This window comes from Syngnathus leptorhynchus, chromosome 8 (genome assembly GCF_054491065.1).
Source record: "Syngnathus leptorhynchus isolate UIUO chromosome 8, UIUO_Slep, whole genome shotgun sequence".
In the NCBI taxonomy this organism is placed as follows: Eukaryota; Metazoa; Chordata; class Actinopteri; order Syngnathiformes; family Syngnathidae; genus Syngnathus; species Syngnathus leptorhynchus.
In genome coordinates, this window is record NC_141202.1 from 8,388,242 (window position 1) to 8,404,061 (window position 15,820).

The 15,820-nt window shown below is 38.9% G+C and overlaps 1 protein-coding gene across 20 annotated transcripts in view; it reads right to left on the bottom strand.

Annotated features, from left to right (window-relative positions):
* Window positions 1-333: 333 nt before the first annotated feature.
* Window positions 334-15,820, bottom strand: part of rims2a (regulating synaptic membrane exocytosis 2a) — an 88,739-nt gene continuing 73,252 nt past the window's right edge. For 14 of the 20 annotated variants that reach the window (XM_085918367.1, XM_085918363.1, XM_085918370.1 and 11 more), the window contains 6 exons: window positions 11,723-11,940; window positions 3,605-3,746; window positions 3,361-3,473; window positions 3,150-3,251; window positions 2,925-3,064; window positions 334-2,837 (listed from right to left, as the gene is read on the bottom strand). In XM_085918367.1, coding sequence (XP_085774493.1) covers window positions 2,634-2,837; window positions 2,925-3,064; window positions 3,150-3,251; window positions 3,361-3,473; window positions 3,605-3,746; window positions 11,723-11,940 — 919 coding nt within the window. In that variant the 3' untranslated portion in view covers window positions 334-2,633. Of the gene's footprint in view, window positions 2,838-2,924; window positions 3,065-3,149; window positions 3,252-3,360; window positions 3,474-3,604; window positions 3,747-5,533; window positions 5,979-11,722; window positions 11,968-15,820 lie in introns of those variants that run through there. The other 6 variants (XM_085918374.1, XM_085918377.1, XM_085918376.1 and 3 more) reach the window with 2 other exon arrangements.

The window sequence follows — 15,820 nt, forward strand, 5'->3', positions numbered from 1 at the left end:
TCTCTGATGATGGCTACCACTAAAGCAGACATTCTGTTAATCTGATTTAAACACTGTGCACAGAAATACACATGAAATCTTTATTATTCCTTCCATAGTTTAGACTTGCTTTAAACCTTGCTTCTGGCCTCAAGTCAGCTTGAAAGCAGGTCACGTATGACCACAATGAGGATAAGCGAGATAGAAAAATATATGGATACGTGTTTAACAATAAACCAATAAGAGTGCATGCATGCTGTTTGTTCTAAAACCTACAGTCACACAGCAATCAGAATTAGTGTAATATCATTTTTTTATTTTTAATTTGAAAAATAACTTACATAAATCTCTGTACTCAACCATACTTAACCAAGACATAGCCTTGGCATTAACACATTGCACAAAAAGAGAAAATTAAAAGGCATTCAAAAGCATAAATAACTTATGTCTTTTTCATCATGTGAGGCATTTTTCCTGCTCCAGAAGAGTGTTGTGTTTATTTAAAATCTGACATCTATCTATGTATGTACAATGGAAATCAAAAAGTAAACTCTATACTGCAGATTGTTACAGTGACAAAACAAAAATCCTTGGACATTAAAATTCTTTATCTCCGTGTGGAAAAGGAATAATGCCCCAATTCATTTTCATTCAGACATACTGCAGCTATACGATTCATTAGCCTCCCAGACATGAGACGTTTTTATTACTAAAAATAGAAAATAAAAAATAATCAGGTCTTGGCTTTTAAAAGAAAACTAACAAAAATATACTAAATAAATGTCATTTTCATTAAAACAAGAAAAAAATTCTGTGGCAATATTCCATGTTATTTGAACTTGTGATTAGCTCATCTCATAAACAGTGCTTGTATTGAACTCCAGCAACACATTTTTTTTTACAGGTTTGCTGCCTCTTGATTACGTACAGTATAGACCTTTTGCTGTACCAATACAGAATATTTTTGCATGTTGGTCAACAATACTGAAACAAAATACACTTGTAATCACAACGTCTCAACTCCATTAAGTAGAAAATATTTTCCATGTCACTTTTTTTTCCTCAATATCTGCAAAGAAAATATATATATGACCTTGGGAGTGGAATGTCTTGTTAAAAACTTTAATAATTGGTCAATGGATGATTGGAACGTAATTAGGTGTAGCATTGAATTTAACGTGAGGGAGAAAAATGAATGGACGTTGACATGCACTGTACAAGAAACTGCAAAAATTCCAAATATCATCCTATATCAAAACATGCTGAGTTACTTTAAGGTGTGCCCAAGCCATGTTGCAGAGAATCCTTTTCAACATGCTTGTTAAAGAAATCAAATTTGAACTTAAATGCATACCAAAACAATATAGAACTGTAAAATAACTAGATCTGGCCCAGACCAAATCCAAACACTATCAGGGGACATTGGTAGAAATGAGTCGTACAATGTGAAGTACCCTGGGAGAAGGAATAAAAAGAGAAACATGTACATTTTCACATCATCTTTATCTGAGTTTTTTTCACAATGAAATAAGTCATTTACATTTATTGTCATTATCACTTTTTTTTTTGTCGTAAAACATTATCTGTTAAATAGTCCAAAATGTTCCTTTTGTTAGCCTTATCTTACTGACTCATGAATGGTCTGGACTGATAAACAATGACTTGTCTCTTTTAATCATGATGTTGCATTCACTCCCCTTGAAAACCATGCACTAGTGAAATGTATCTTAAAAAATAATATAAAATTGTTGAAATTGAAATGGCTGATCTGTTTTATTTCTTTTTCTTCATCTTTTTTGCATGTTACAGCCTCCAGAAACAAAAATAGTCTTCAGCTAAATTTGTATTCATGCAAATTAACTAAAAAGGGAAAATATATTTTTCTCAGATATTTTTTTTTTTTCATACAATACTGTATATCAAAAGAGAAAGAATGAACTCAAGATGGTAGATTGCACATCTTTTCTCTGGGGGTTTGACTCATTATTGGTGATTTGTAGCCGCTGCAATATTGCCTCTGATTACTGCTGTCTGGTGAGTTTCCAGCACAGTTTAGTTGAGCACATAAACCAAGAGTCTGCAGGCTTTTTTCTTTTAGGATTTGGGGGGTGTGGCTTCAAGGTGGGACAAACCTCACCCTATGTAATGGTCTCCAAAAACCTCACCTGTTGGTGGGGCACGACCAAGCATCTGGTGGTGAAAACCACCGTCACCCCCATTCAGACGTAAAAAACGACAACAGGAAAAAGAAACAAATAAAATCAAAGCAAAAATGGAAATCAAAGACAAACATTTATTTTTCATTCGAAAAAGGATCTCTGTAGAACCCGTTTCGCGGTTCCCAGTACCGACCCCCATGGCTTCGAATTGGATGAAAAGCTGGAAATGACAGATTCCTCGTGCTAAGGAGTCCATTCCAGTTTCCTTCCAACAGCAAGAACAACATGGCCCGGCGAGCCTGGCCGCCAGGCGCTTGCGATGCGCTTCGCCACAAGCACCACGTGTGCAACGTTTTTGCTCAAAACACAAGATCACATTTGCACCCCTAGAAACAGGCTCAGAAGACACAACATCAAGCATGCAGTGTAACCGGGGGGCGTGACCTGTCATCGCAACACTGGGCTGCTACAACAACGCTATCAGTCTGCACGCTGCTATGACCGTGAGAAACTGTCCAGCGAGGACTGGGAAGCTCTTCTTGTCAGGGGGGCGAGAGTTGGGTCCACCAGCGAGGAGGGAGGAAAGAGCTTGAACCAGCCAATCACCATGTTGGACAGGTCCAGCTCATCTAACAGTATCTGAACTGCTCCCATGAAAGATTTATGGTCCATGCGTCCATAGTCGCCCCAGACAATCACCTAAAATGAAGCCATGTAAAACACGAGAGTCAAACACATGGGGCAACCTCAGGCATGGTATCCTTTTTTTTTTTTTGCTTTTCTCACCTGTAAAACTTTCCCTCCGGGGCTCTCCTCAAACGGCAGTTGCTGCTGGTAAAGAGGATCCAAGGTTTTTCTTGCTACTTTTGTTTTCTTTTTGGCTATGCAGACTCCATTTTCCAAAAGATAGACCTTAACATAGGGTGCTAGGAGAAAATAAAACACGTCAAGTAAAATGTCATCATTATTTGTCAACATGATGCCTTTCGTGTCAAAAAGCCTGTTATTAACCTGGCAGTGCCTTGGAACTTGGTTTTCCCACGAGGCCACGAGCTCTTATGACTTCCACCTCCAGTGCTCCTTTCTTCTCCACCATGCCAATTTGGATGTCACCTAAAAACATGTTCAAGATTTATATTAATAATTTAAAGAGGGATCAAAGAACCAGGAGCAGAAAATGACTCTAAATGTTTTTAGGCTTCCAAGCAAGAGAGATTCTTACCCATTGGCGGTGTAGCCAGCGTCTGTCGTCCGACGAGCTGGGCGGGCCCGAGCCCATCCAGAAAATCACTGAACTGGGCTTCTGAAGAAAGCCTCACACCAGGGAAGATGAGACTGGAGCACAAAAAAACACTTGTTACCATGGAGACAAACCTATATCCATGTCAAATAATATAAACTAAGCAGCTGGATTGAGTTAGGAAGATAAAAAAAAAAGGAAATCTTTGAAGGCTTTGTCTGCTTACTTTCCCTCGGAGCTGTAGCTGTTCATACTGCCGTCTGTGGATTCTCGGCTGGCCTGTCGGGTCATCCTGCTCCTCATTTCCACTGCCAAGCCTGTCTCTGTGCTCCTTTGGATAGTGCTGCGCAATTTCTTGCCTCCTGCTTCTGTGCACATAATAAAGGAAAGCACAAGAGAAAGAAAGACTCTGTCATTTTTGGCATTGAATATTAAACACCAACATTTTTTTTTCCTCTTAGTTCATGTCACACCGGACAATATTGAAGCTTCCATCTACAAATATCCAACATCTGTCTCATCTGGCTGATCAAACATGACAGCTGACTGCTTCCATCAGCCTGCTCACATGCTCACATCTCCCAGCCTGCATGGATGCACCTATGTCAGACGTACCGCAACTAAACGAAGTACATTACAATGATCAATGATTCACTAACAAATGCTGCCTGAGATAAAAAAATATAGCTAAATATGGAGCGCTGCAAGTCAGTAGCCCAGGAGTTGAATCTATCTACATTGACTTTGTAAGGGTGCAGTATATGTAGATAATAGTGTGGGATACCCAGTATGATAATGATCACATACGTAGTAAAGCGTGTTATTGTCTATCTTATCACTTCAGAATAGTCCAGTGCGCCTTATAGTCCGGAAAATTCGCTACTAGTTCGACATGATCTACATACAGCATTCTGCATGTGAAGAAACAGATGCGAAACCATTTAGCCTTGAAATCTCAGTGATCCAGCTTGCCTCTTCATCCAGCTCACTGCAATTTTCAATGGGAACAATGGTGACAGAAACTGAATGATGTCTGGCTGCACGTCATCACTGAGTACTATTTTGAACTGGTAATATTCCTGCTAACATATTTGTCCAGGTGCTTCGTAGTATTCTCTTTCTGAATTCCTACGTCACAGCAATGTTTAAGGGATGGAAAAATACTCCCACCCGTATAGTTGCGCAATACAACAACAAGAATTAAGTAGCTTGCAAGTTGTTGCTTTTCAAACGTACTCACTCTGAACAAATATAAAATCAATTAGGCAACAAAGTATAGTGTCCAGAAGTCCCCTTTGATATAAATATGTGAATATTAACAAAGCACAAGTAGGCTAACTACCAGAGCCAAAATATAAAGGTCATATAAAAAATATATTTTTCGATACATGCTCGAAAAGGGTCCCAGTAATTGGTAGGAATTATATTGCTTGTAATTATTTTTGTGTGTACTCGACAACAAGTAAAACATGGTAAACAGCAACACTGGATATAAATTGAAGCTAATATAACAAAGCTTTAGTTAGAAAGTTCTGAAAGCTGAATGCTAAATGTTTTTGGTCTCCCAGCATACCCATATACTGTCTTTATAAATACTGTTGTTTGATGAACCTGCAGTTTGATGACACAGCAAGACGTTGCTAGAGCTTTTTTCAAGATGAATTGGTTTCGCTTGCTCCCTTGGTGCGTGACTTGGTGTGTTAAACTAGATACTTAATTTTGCATTGTTTTCCAATCCGCTGCACACTTTAAAATGGATAATGGAGCCGACATTGTTATAAATCCTGTACATGGTTGGCAAGGGAATCAGAAATTTACCAGATTTGACAATGTGTAACATGGATGAAAAAGCCATTGGCATGTTGCTGGATTAATTTCTTCAACATATTGAAAATCATTCCTGTGTGTGTGTCTTCTTTATTGTAAATAATTCAAATGTAAAAAGTATAAATCCCTCCAGCACAATAAAAATCTAATCAATCACTCATCACATGTACTAAATTGTTTAGCTGAGTATTTCACGACAGATTGACAACCTGGTTGACAAACAGAATTACATGTTGGCACAACCACAGCACAACGTTAATTGAAACACAATCGACTAATCCCACATGCTTCTCTTCCTAAAGCACAGCATCCCTCAGTGTCGTCTTACCTCCATCGTCTTCATCAAAGGAGTTCATGCAGGGGAAGTAGACTGCCAACGCTTCAAACGATGCAGACAAGCTCATCTTACTCTGAGAGCGTTGGATACGCATCCCAGCAGCTGAAGCAGAGGACTCGTGCCCCTGCCTGCCCATAGTGACTTGCACTCGTCCTCAATGCGGTGATTGGATTGATCAATAGGTCACGCTTCAAAATTGAATTTGGCAAACAGATCTTGGGCATTTGCTAGTCTGTCTAGAGAGATGTGGATGTTGCCTCAGTAGCTGTGACTTCGACTGTGCCTGAAGCTGCCTGTAGCACCTCTTTTTTTCTGGGGGGAGGGAAGGGAGCTGATTCCCGCTCCACCAATCAGAGGGCCAGCCTTCTTAAACCTCAAATGACATGGGCAAAGAAGCTCTACCCGGAGATATGGAGATACCTCCCAACTCACTGCCCCCCCCCCCCCCCCCCCAATATAAAACCTTGCTTTCTTCATTGACTAATTGTTTCCCTCTGCTCACCTTTTTTGCTTCTTTGCATTATTCATCATTGGTATTTTCATTCCTATTCATTTTCCATCCCCGGTATCACAATCCCCTCAGATCCCCATGCTATCTATCCACAGAGGCCAGTGAAAACAAGCTGTCATTCTGTCTGCCAGCTTGCTGCTTTGCTACGTGTGACTCGGCTTCAGCCACGTAGCAGCCACTCCAACTGCACGTGCCAGGTCTGGCTCCTTTTATTGTCCTCCCTACCATTTCTACCATAACACAGCTGTGTTGACTTGGGAGCAATTGAAAATGAGATGATCACATTCACATGCTCAACCTAAAAACGTCATTTACCATTCATCAATAGGCTCTTGTTCAGTTTCTCTTCATTGATTGTAAACCACAAACCCACGAAAAAAACTCTCTCATTCTTTGTTTACATTAGTGTGAATACACTTCCCCTGTGGTCTGTTCAACACGCTGGTCTGGATTCATACGTCTTTACCCCTCCCTCCAAAAAAGCCTTAAATTTTGCATTTGTACAATGGAAGGAGTGCATGTAAATTAAATGGCTGACACCCCAAGGACAAATGCTTCAATATCTCGCTCAATGCAGTTTAGAAAGTCAAACCATCAAGTACTTGCTAAATGGCCACAATCACACGTGAGCAAAAATATTCACATGTTCACTGCAAGGGCAATGTGGTGCAGCATATGAAAATGCAAAACACTTTTGAATATATGACACAATGACACAGCTCCTTGCAGCATGAGCACTGGGTGCAAAAGTTGTCCACATTGAGATGCAGCAACCTATTTCCAAAAGTGTACCACTTAAGGTTTCATCTAGGTCAGCCCAGCCAACAGTAATGCGACACTTTCACATATGTGGCAAGTTGGACAAAACAGAAAAACATTATAAGAACAGTAATTGGGTCATATTTAATGGCTTCATTTCTTGCACTTTTTTTGTGAAGGCCTATCCCCTTGCTTCCTAGCTCAAGTTGTCGGTTGGTCCTTAGGTTTCTTTGGTGGTTGGAAACAGTTGCTCTCACATCTTTCACAGATGAGCTTGTTTGGGATCATGAGCAGTTCTTGCTTTCTCTCAAATTTAGCTTTGCCATCACTTTGTTGATGGTTAATCACCACCTCATCAACTTTGCCACAAAGCAAACTCTAGTACTTTGGTTTATGCCCTGATGTTGATTGCTTGTATCAATAGCAGATGTTTTAGGGTCTTTTAGAGTCCAGCATGATTTTCTTGTCAGTGGATGTTTTTTTTCTTTGATTGGTGCTTTATTTCTTCACAAAATTTAATGTGGCTTGTATTGGCCTTGAGTATTCTTCCCTCTTTTCTTGGGCGAAGCCCAAATCACATAAACATTAAAGAACAAAATATTTACATGATCAATAAAATAGGAAACACCTAGATAACAAAACACACCATTTAGTCACATTCTAACACTTTTGCTCACGTGGAAAAATGGGTGGGTCAAAAACAAATGGTGCTAACTTCAAAGTTGTGAAACCAATTCAAATAGAAATAGAAATGCAAATAGAAAGCTGCACTATTGATCACTTGATGTCAATCAAATGTTTTCAGTCTCCAGAAATTGGCCAACTAGAAATTGGGCTCACTGTTCCAATACTATCGGCTATGGTGGGTTTTAAACCTGTGACTAGAGTTTTTATTATTGTGTTTAATTTATATGGACCTGCCAATTCCTGTCAAGTTCTGGACCTTTAAACTTTTCCTTTTACATTGTTTTATGTAAGTTTGCTCTGAGTTTCTCCTTCTGATGACTTTGGTTAATGAAGTATATTAGGTCAGAATTGAATGAAATTACAATAGTCACTGAAATTAGGCAATGAAAGATATAGGGGCAATATGCGGTTCCAACACAAGTGAGAACAAAGTCATGATCCAAGTCAAGCAAGAAAGACACAACAATTAGTCTCCCATCTGTCTCACTCTCCTCTGCCAAGTGCGTCAAAGGACACGTGGCAACTGTAGATGGCAATGCTTAACCAAAACATTCAGCACGTGATGTTTTAACTTTTATACTTATGAAGTATATTTGTACCCACCCACATACTGTACCTGCGCAGAAGAAGAAACGAGCTTCACAAACTTTTCAGTAGAACACGTACTGAACGTGACACGTGTCAATGATTTACGAGTTAATTAGAACTGCTGCAAATATGAAGTGTGAAGAGATGTAATGTCCTCATTAAGAGCTACAGTTAACAATTCCTTTGCCTAATATTGTATTGTTGTTTTTAAAGTGTTTCTAACGCTAATCACCAGATCATTTCTAACAGAGGCAGAAGGTTAATTGATATGTCACTGAAACCTCATATGTAAGTTTTTCTTTAATTTAGGTTTAAGATTTTCATCTACCGTTCAAAGGAAAAAGTCCTTATTTGCCTCGTACCCACAAAAGAAATCTTAGGTTACACCAAAGCATAATGACTAGACACTAGCATTAAAGCATAGACTGTGACGTGGTCCCAGTCAAGACCAAAAGGACAGCGACAACATAACAGGAAATCATAAGCACCTCAGATGATAGGAATCTGAAAAATTCTGTCCATTCTACCACAACCGAAGAAGAGCGCAATATCCCAGAAGTGCAGAGGGGCCCTCATTGTGATTGATGAGGCCGGAGACCGGCCTGAGCGTCACAAAGCAAGTCTGGACCTGGACACTTTAAACACAACATACTGTAGTGATATCAGCCAGACAGACACGCACAAATGTGCACTTAGACACAGAGACTTACAGTTAAAACATGACTTGTACTATTCCCGATATTCATAAGAAGACCTCGTACAGCCCCTCCTTTACATTATATCACCGACATATGGCACTGAAAAATAAAATAACCTTCATTGACTGCATAAGGCTAAATTAGTTATTCAAGTTTGAGCAGCAAGTTTACATAGAGTATGGTTTGTTTGTTCATTCATCTATTTATTCACTCATTCATCATTCATTCATTCATGCATTCATTCATTCACCCATGCTCTCATGGAGGACTATGCCAATCAGTAGATGGTTACTGTCGAGAGTTTCACAGATTTTGACAATTCTGAATGAAATAAGGTTTATAAACATTTAAATGACGATCAATATTTTTATTGATTAATCCAATACTTTCAATACTGCACTTCTAGAGGGATAAATAATGTCTGGTTACCAAATTGAAAACAAAACTATTGTATGTAGGTAGCAGGATTATACTAAACCTGATTTTACCATTTTCTTTAGGTCATGTCTCATCAAGCTTCCTCACTGACTGACAGCTTTTGGAAGAAAATAGAGGACGAGGAAGTATTTTTTTTTGTCTGTGGCTAGGAGTCTAAAAATATAAAATTGGAAGTTCATTATTCGCAACAGAAGCACAGTGGCCTGGTATTCAGGGTATAGCCTTGTTCAAGTGCATTGCAATAGGCCTTGATTTAATTCCACAATGATATCCAACATTTGTTAGTATAAATACTAACTTGTTGATATTATAAATATTGTTTAGAATTTACATTTAGCGTAATGGTGAGTGGTATTTTTTTATTTTATCCTCTTCTGTGTTGGTCAATCTAAATATGACTTAATGTAAAACAAGGCCCCGCTCCCTCTCAAAGTTCTAGTGCACAGTACCACTTGTGCATGGCATTACTTTGACAGCTCTTCCTGAAAGTCTGCATGTATTTGGTCTGCTTCTCTGTATGGTATGAAAGAAATATATGTATGATTAATGTGAATGGAATTTTCCTTTGAGGGGTTGCAAACAAATAAATGACAAATGACAACTTGGTCTAGTTTAATATTGTTGCCAAAAACTAAACTACTCTATTGATCCGCTTTGCACTGTTTGTATGAATATAATTGGAGCATAAATTACACATTTAAAAGTTTGGGGTCACCCGGACGATTTAGTGTTTTCCAAGATAACATAATTCAGGGGTTTCTAATCATCCATTAGCCTTCTAACACAATTAGAAAACAAAATGGACCATTAGAACACTGGAGGGATGGTTGCTGGAAATGGGCCTTTATACAACTATGTCATCATCACATCAGCATCGCCCGGCAGGGCCCTGGGTGACCCAGCAGCCCTGTTTAGGGATAACTCTGCTTGCTCCACATAGAGACAGACCTAGAAAAGGTGGTTTAAGCACAACTCGTCTCACTCGACCCGGATAGCTCACCGCTGCCAATGGGCATCACTACACGCAGTGCAAAAACAGTAAGATGCTGCAGAACAAAATGTTTTTCTCCAGTGATGCCTTTACAACATTGGCATCTTTAGACATTCAGAAACCAATTTAAAACCCTTCTCCTCATCCACAAACAATAAATCCCTGGTGCCTTCTCAAACCCACAAGAGCACTATGACCACAAAGTTCACATTTTCAACAAGTAGTTATTATGCTGTCTAACATTACAGTTACAACAATCACTATGTCAATTGAGTTACGTCGTAAACGTGGACATCATACCATCGAGTCTAAAATGGATTTCCTCCACCATATGCTGTTCTGGCCAAAGAAAATGCTTTAAAAACACAACAGAAATTTTACCCTAACCCTCGGTTGAAACCCTAACCCTAGTTTGAAACCCTAGTTTGAAACCCTAACCCTAGTTTATAAACCCTGACCCTAGTTTTAAACCCTAGGTTGAAACCCTACCCCTATTTTGAAACCCTAGTTTGAAACCCTAACCCTAATTTGAACCTCTGACCATCACTGTTGTTGTTGCGCACGTTTTCAATGTGCCTACCTTCACTCGTCTGGAGAACATCATTCTATTTGAGTTCAAACGAGTCCTGGAACTACACCTCCTCTCTTACTGTTGTTTACATACTCTTGATTTATTCAGCAGGCATTTAGGCAGCAACCTTTGTTGGGTGCTGCCAAGTAATGAAATCCAGTAAGCCCCAATTGCTTCAATAAAACAAACAAAAAAGAAACTAAACACAAGTCAGGAATTTTACATTAATTCCACCGGAATTCCTAATGTCAGTTCTAGCCACTATTCCACTGTTATTGCCTGACCATGTTTTATTTATAAAGAATGGCAATAACTCATAGAAGAAAAGTAGTTCCAAATAGAAAAAAAGTAAAACAAATTGAGAAATTTTAATAATCATAAAAGATTCTTTTTTGTGTGTTTGAAATGTTACCAGAACACATTCTCTCATTCACACTGAAACACACAAGCAATATGAGGCAGCGTTCAAAAACACCACCAGCATATTCAAATGAGAATCAGATGACTGACAGAAACGTCAGGAACTTGGCAACAAGAACAAAGCTCTAACAACTGTGACACATATTCCAAAATAAAACAGCAAAACGATGATCGTAGAAGCAGCCGACATCAGCGGCAGCAGTAGCAGCATAATTCATGAAACTCTGAAGCAGTAACGGAATAAGACTTATAATAACAACATGCAATGAGGAAACGGGAGAGGAATTTCCAGGAGTTGACATAGCCTAGAGGAAAGAGGAAGAAATGAGGAAAAAGTCACGTTGTTGGCTTCATCTCGCCTGTGCCAAGTCCAAAGCCTGTCTAAGTAAAAAGGTTGGGAAAGGACATGCTGAATAAAACGTGAGTACAGAGATCAGTGTAGGAGAGACACAACACAAGAAGGCCACAGGACAGATGTGGATAGGTAGAGGTGATATTGGTCAGCGTAGTGACCTACCTGTTTGGCTGAGTTGTGAGGTGCTCCGGCTCTTGCGTGACATGCCAACCATGGCCTGCATTTTGGCACCGATGCTGGAGCGCCTCTTCTTGTCGTCGGTTCCTACCGTGCCGACCGCTGTGTCCGACTGGCTGCCGTCTGTCTTTTCCAGGTTACACATGTCACCGCTGATGCTGGTGCTCTTCGTCATATTCACGCCGCCCGACGAGCCCATCTGCCTGTTTTTCATTTTGGATGCAAAGTCACTGTCAGCCACCACCATTGACAGGGGGAGGCAGGAGAGAACAGAAAAGAGGCCAAAGGACAGGAAGAGGCCAGCAGAAAGGATGCAATAAGAGAGGAGAGAGAGAGAAAGTGAAGGAAAGGATGGAAGCAGAAAGGATGGAGACAGGAAAGTGAGAGGAGATGGGGGTGGGATAAAAAGGAGAAAAGGAGAGAGTTCAGGTACAAGAATTCATGACTTACAATATAGATGATTTACGGGCTCAGAGTGTATCTGCTTGCTAAAAGGTTGCCTCTGTAGAGTGATTTATTACCATTTTCAACCACATATTATGGGGTGGACATTTGGGAGGCTACTAGTTTATTTTTACATGTAAGATTCAATGAATATGATGTGATATGATTGTAAAATGAATGATTTAGGCCAACCGCTGAGTAAAGTTTGTGGTTAGTGGGTTGTCAGTTGCTCTTTCCAAATTCAATGCAGAGCTTTTAAAAGCCTAAAAATGTCTTTAGAGCGTTTCGAAAATTCTGTAGCAATATTATGTGGTTTACCAGACTATCTGTTTACAGTTTACAAGACTTTATCCTCACGTTATAAAGGTAGAAATGAAACAATCCCTATTTTGCATCTTGTGTCATACCTTACATAAATTCTCACTTTGGTCTGCCATGAGAGTTAATTCTCAAGTTGAGTGCTTCCTATCTAGGCCATAGCCCAAATTAAGATCTTATTTTAGCTCATCCACTTATGTTATCCTTAAAAGACAAATTATATTTTGTGTCATGGGGTTTGCATCGCTGATGAGATGAATATAGAACCCTTGATCTACTGATCAAAATTCATTACGTTTAACTTTTACTTTTTTGAAGAGAATTCAAGGACTCACATTTGGTTTGTGGTTTTTAATTGTATCAATTACTCAAACTGCGCCATGCAAAATCTTCTCACTTACATATGGGCTTGTTCAGACAATTCAAACTGGAAAAGGATCATGTCAGTGGAACTATATGGACTACACGGAAGATTTTAGATCTCATTTGGTTTCTTGTTTCTGGTAAAATAAGACAGATGTCCACAGTGTGGACAACAGAGCGACTCACTCTGCATTTTAAAAGTGTTTATGTCGGTGCCCGTGCAGATGGGCTCTGCTGTGTATCAGTCTATCTCTATACATAAATATTGAATACTTATCATGCCACGGTGCTTTGGATTAGTTAATACGGCCAAGAGATTTTAGGGCATTGGCAAAGGCTAACATGGCTCTGCAGCTCGTTCAGAAACTTTCAAGCACACAGCCATGTTTAATGAAAAATACTTAGTGGTTGAATAAAACAGGACACACTGTCACACTATCATTCATATACAGTGGATATAAAACGTGTTTACAACCACTGTTCAAATGCCATTATTTTGGGATATGAAAAATAGACCATGATAAATGTTTTTCACCATGTGATTTAAGAAAACACTTTCGCGAGACTAAATTAAAATAAGTGAAATAATGTGGTTACACGATTGTGCACACTGTTTTATATTCTCCCAGGGTTAAACATTTTTGTGCATAATTCCAAAAACAGTGACGCATGGGGGCATCATTATGCTTTGGGATTTTTATTTTTGTCAGCTGGAACTTTATTTAGACAAGGTGGGAGGAATTATAAACTGTTTGAAATATCAATCACTGTTAGCACAAACATGCAGGTATCTCTTGCAAAGAGAAAAACGTTTTTAAGTCTAGGAGAGCAAGTAAATTGTATTTGATTAATCAGTGGCGGGTGTGTGCTGACTCACATTTAATAATAATTTGAATTAATGCAATATAAATTTTGAACATAGCCTCATAGCAGTACTGCACCAACTTTCTGAAACATATTTTGCAGAATAGGCACAACGATTCACATTCAGCTGCTACGCCTTCAGGGCAACTTTTTAAAACAAAACACAATTTATGCTGTCACCGCCTTCCTCTAAGTTATTTAAATGTTTGATTTATTTTCTATACCTCTGTGTGCTTCCCATTCAAAGAGCAAAGCCCTCTATACAGCCTCAAAGAGCCCAAGATGAACCCCTTAATTTTATTCTTGGACAATACAAGCTATATTTTGCCCAAGCAGAAGTAGATCTGACAATTAAACTGAATACAAGATTTGTGATGATTTGTTTCCCCTCCAAATTTCTTAATGGTACAATAATGTCTCACTAAGCTGCAAAATTTAGATAATTATTTAATAATACCTTAGTCTGATATAGAAATCTTCCATCAAGATACATAAGTAAAAAAAAAAAAAAAAAAAAGACTCCTATTACAGTTCCATTTCCTCTGTGAGCGCTTTGGCACATAACATGGTAAACGTGCCTGCTTGAAAATGTTGGCCTGCCTTGAGGTTTCAGACTTAGTCTGCAGCCAGGGAACATAATGATCCTCTTATATTTCCAAGATAAAACTTTAGTTATACATGGAAATTTTCATACTGGATGTAAAGACACATGGCCTTGTAATCTGATATACTCTTAAACTAATCAAACAGGCATGATTGCTTGTCAATGCAGTGTAAACAAATCAAGTCAAATGAAAGTCTGTAATTCTTTTTTAAATAATTCACCCCAGAAATCTAAATTCTCCTTTGCCCATTAGACAAGTTGTTGTTGAAATGGTGTGGATGGACAAGGGTTTAAGCAAATATTTTCTCCTCCCTTTAAGTGATGCCAAGTCCCTGCCCTTGAAAACACTGGTCTTTACTCTTCCATGAATGAACAGTTACCAAGGCAACAATACTGGTGAACCATATTTTAAGAAGAGATGCAAGATCTAAATGCATTATTGGAAACTGAAATTCAACGAGTAGACAACGGGACACAACAAAACTGTCTGAGCGCAAATGTTGGTGTGCAACTATATTGATGTTTTGCCTTTCTGTGAAACAGAAGTTCTCATGAGACTAAAAACACATTTGGCTCTTGTGGTGTTTGCACACCAAGCCAATGTTAGCAGGCCCGTTTAATGCGCAGTAGATGTGTATTTACACTGTGACCTGAATACATAGGGGATGAGTCACAAGTAAATGTACCTTGTAGCGGTGTTTCTGTTGAATCACTCTGCTTCAGTGCTTTCATGGTTTGTGCACGGATGAGCAATGAACAAACATTTTATCATTTGAGGCAACCTGCAGCTTCATTTAAGTGGCTAATTTCAGTGGATGAAAAATTAATCTTCCCGCTGTGGTGGAGTAAAATATAATTTTGTGCCTCGAGTAAGTTAGTTCAGTGTGTAGGCTTATATGAGTGTGGGATATCATACGTCAAGTTGAGGTTCTTTTGCTTCTCTACTTTGTGCAGAGTTGGGACCAATTACTAAAAAGGTTTAATAAATGAATTAAGAGGCCGGAAAATAACTAAATGTGATACAACTTTTTTTACAACATAATTTTTGCTCCTCATTGAAAACCATGATGGCTTTGCAAATGAATCCGTCCCAAAACAGGTTGGTAAACATCGTTGGGAAACACCAGCTGGGTCATTTTGTTGTTTTCAGTTTTGTGAAATCATGTGTTCATCACCACAAGAAGTGGTGATAGCGCTGACCCTACATATGGTATCAAGTATAACATGAGTTGAAACCTTGACATGAAGAGAGAATTGGAGCAATGTCGCCGCCATCTTGAACCGGGACTTCCGTGATCATCCCGCCACTTCAGCAAAGTTTTAAAATTATGTTTGAAAATAAAATGTTGTGACTAAAGGTCTGGAATTGTTTGCCTATGTATATTTCCCTAAATATGTCTTCAAAAATATTTTGCTCTTTCCTGAAAGTGAACTGACGGGCAATAATAATGGTGGTAGCAATGCTGGAAATAATGTTGGGGTAAATCGAG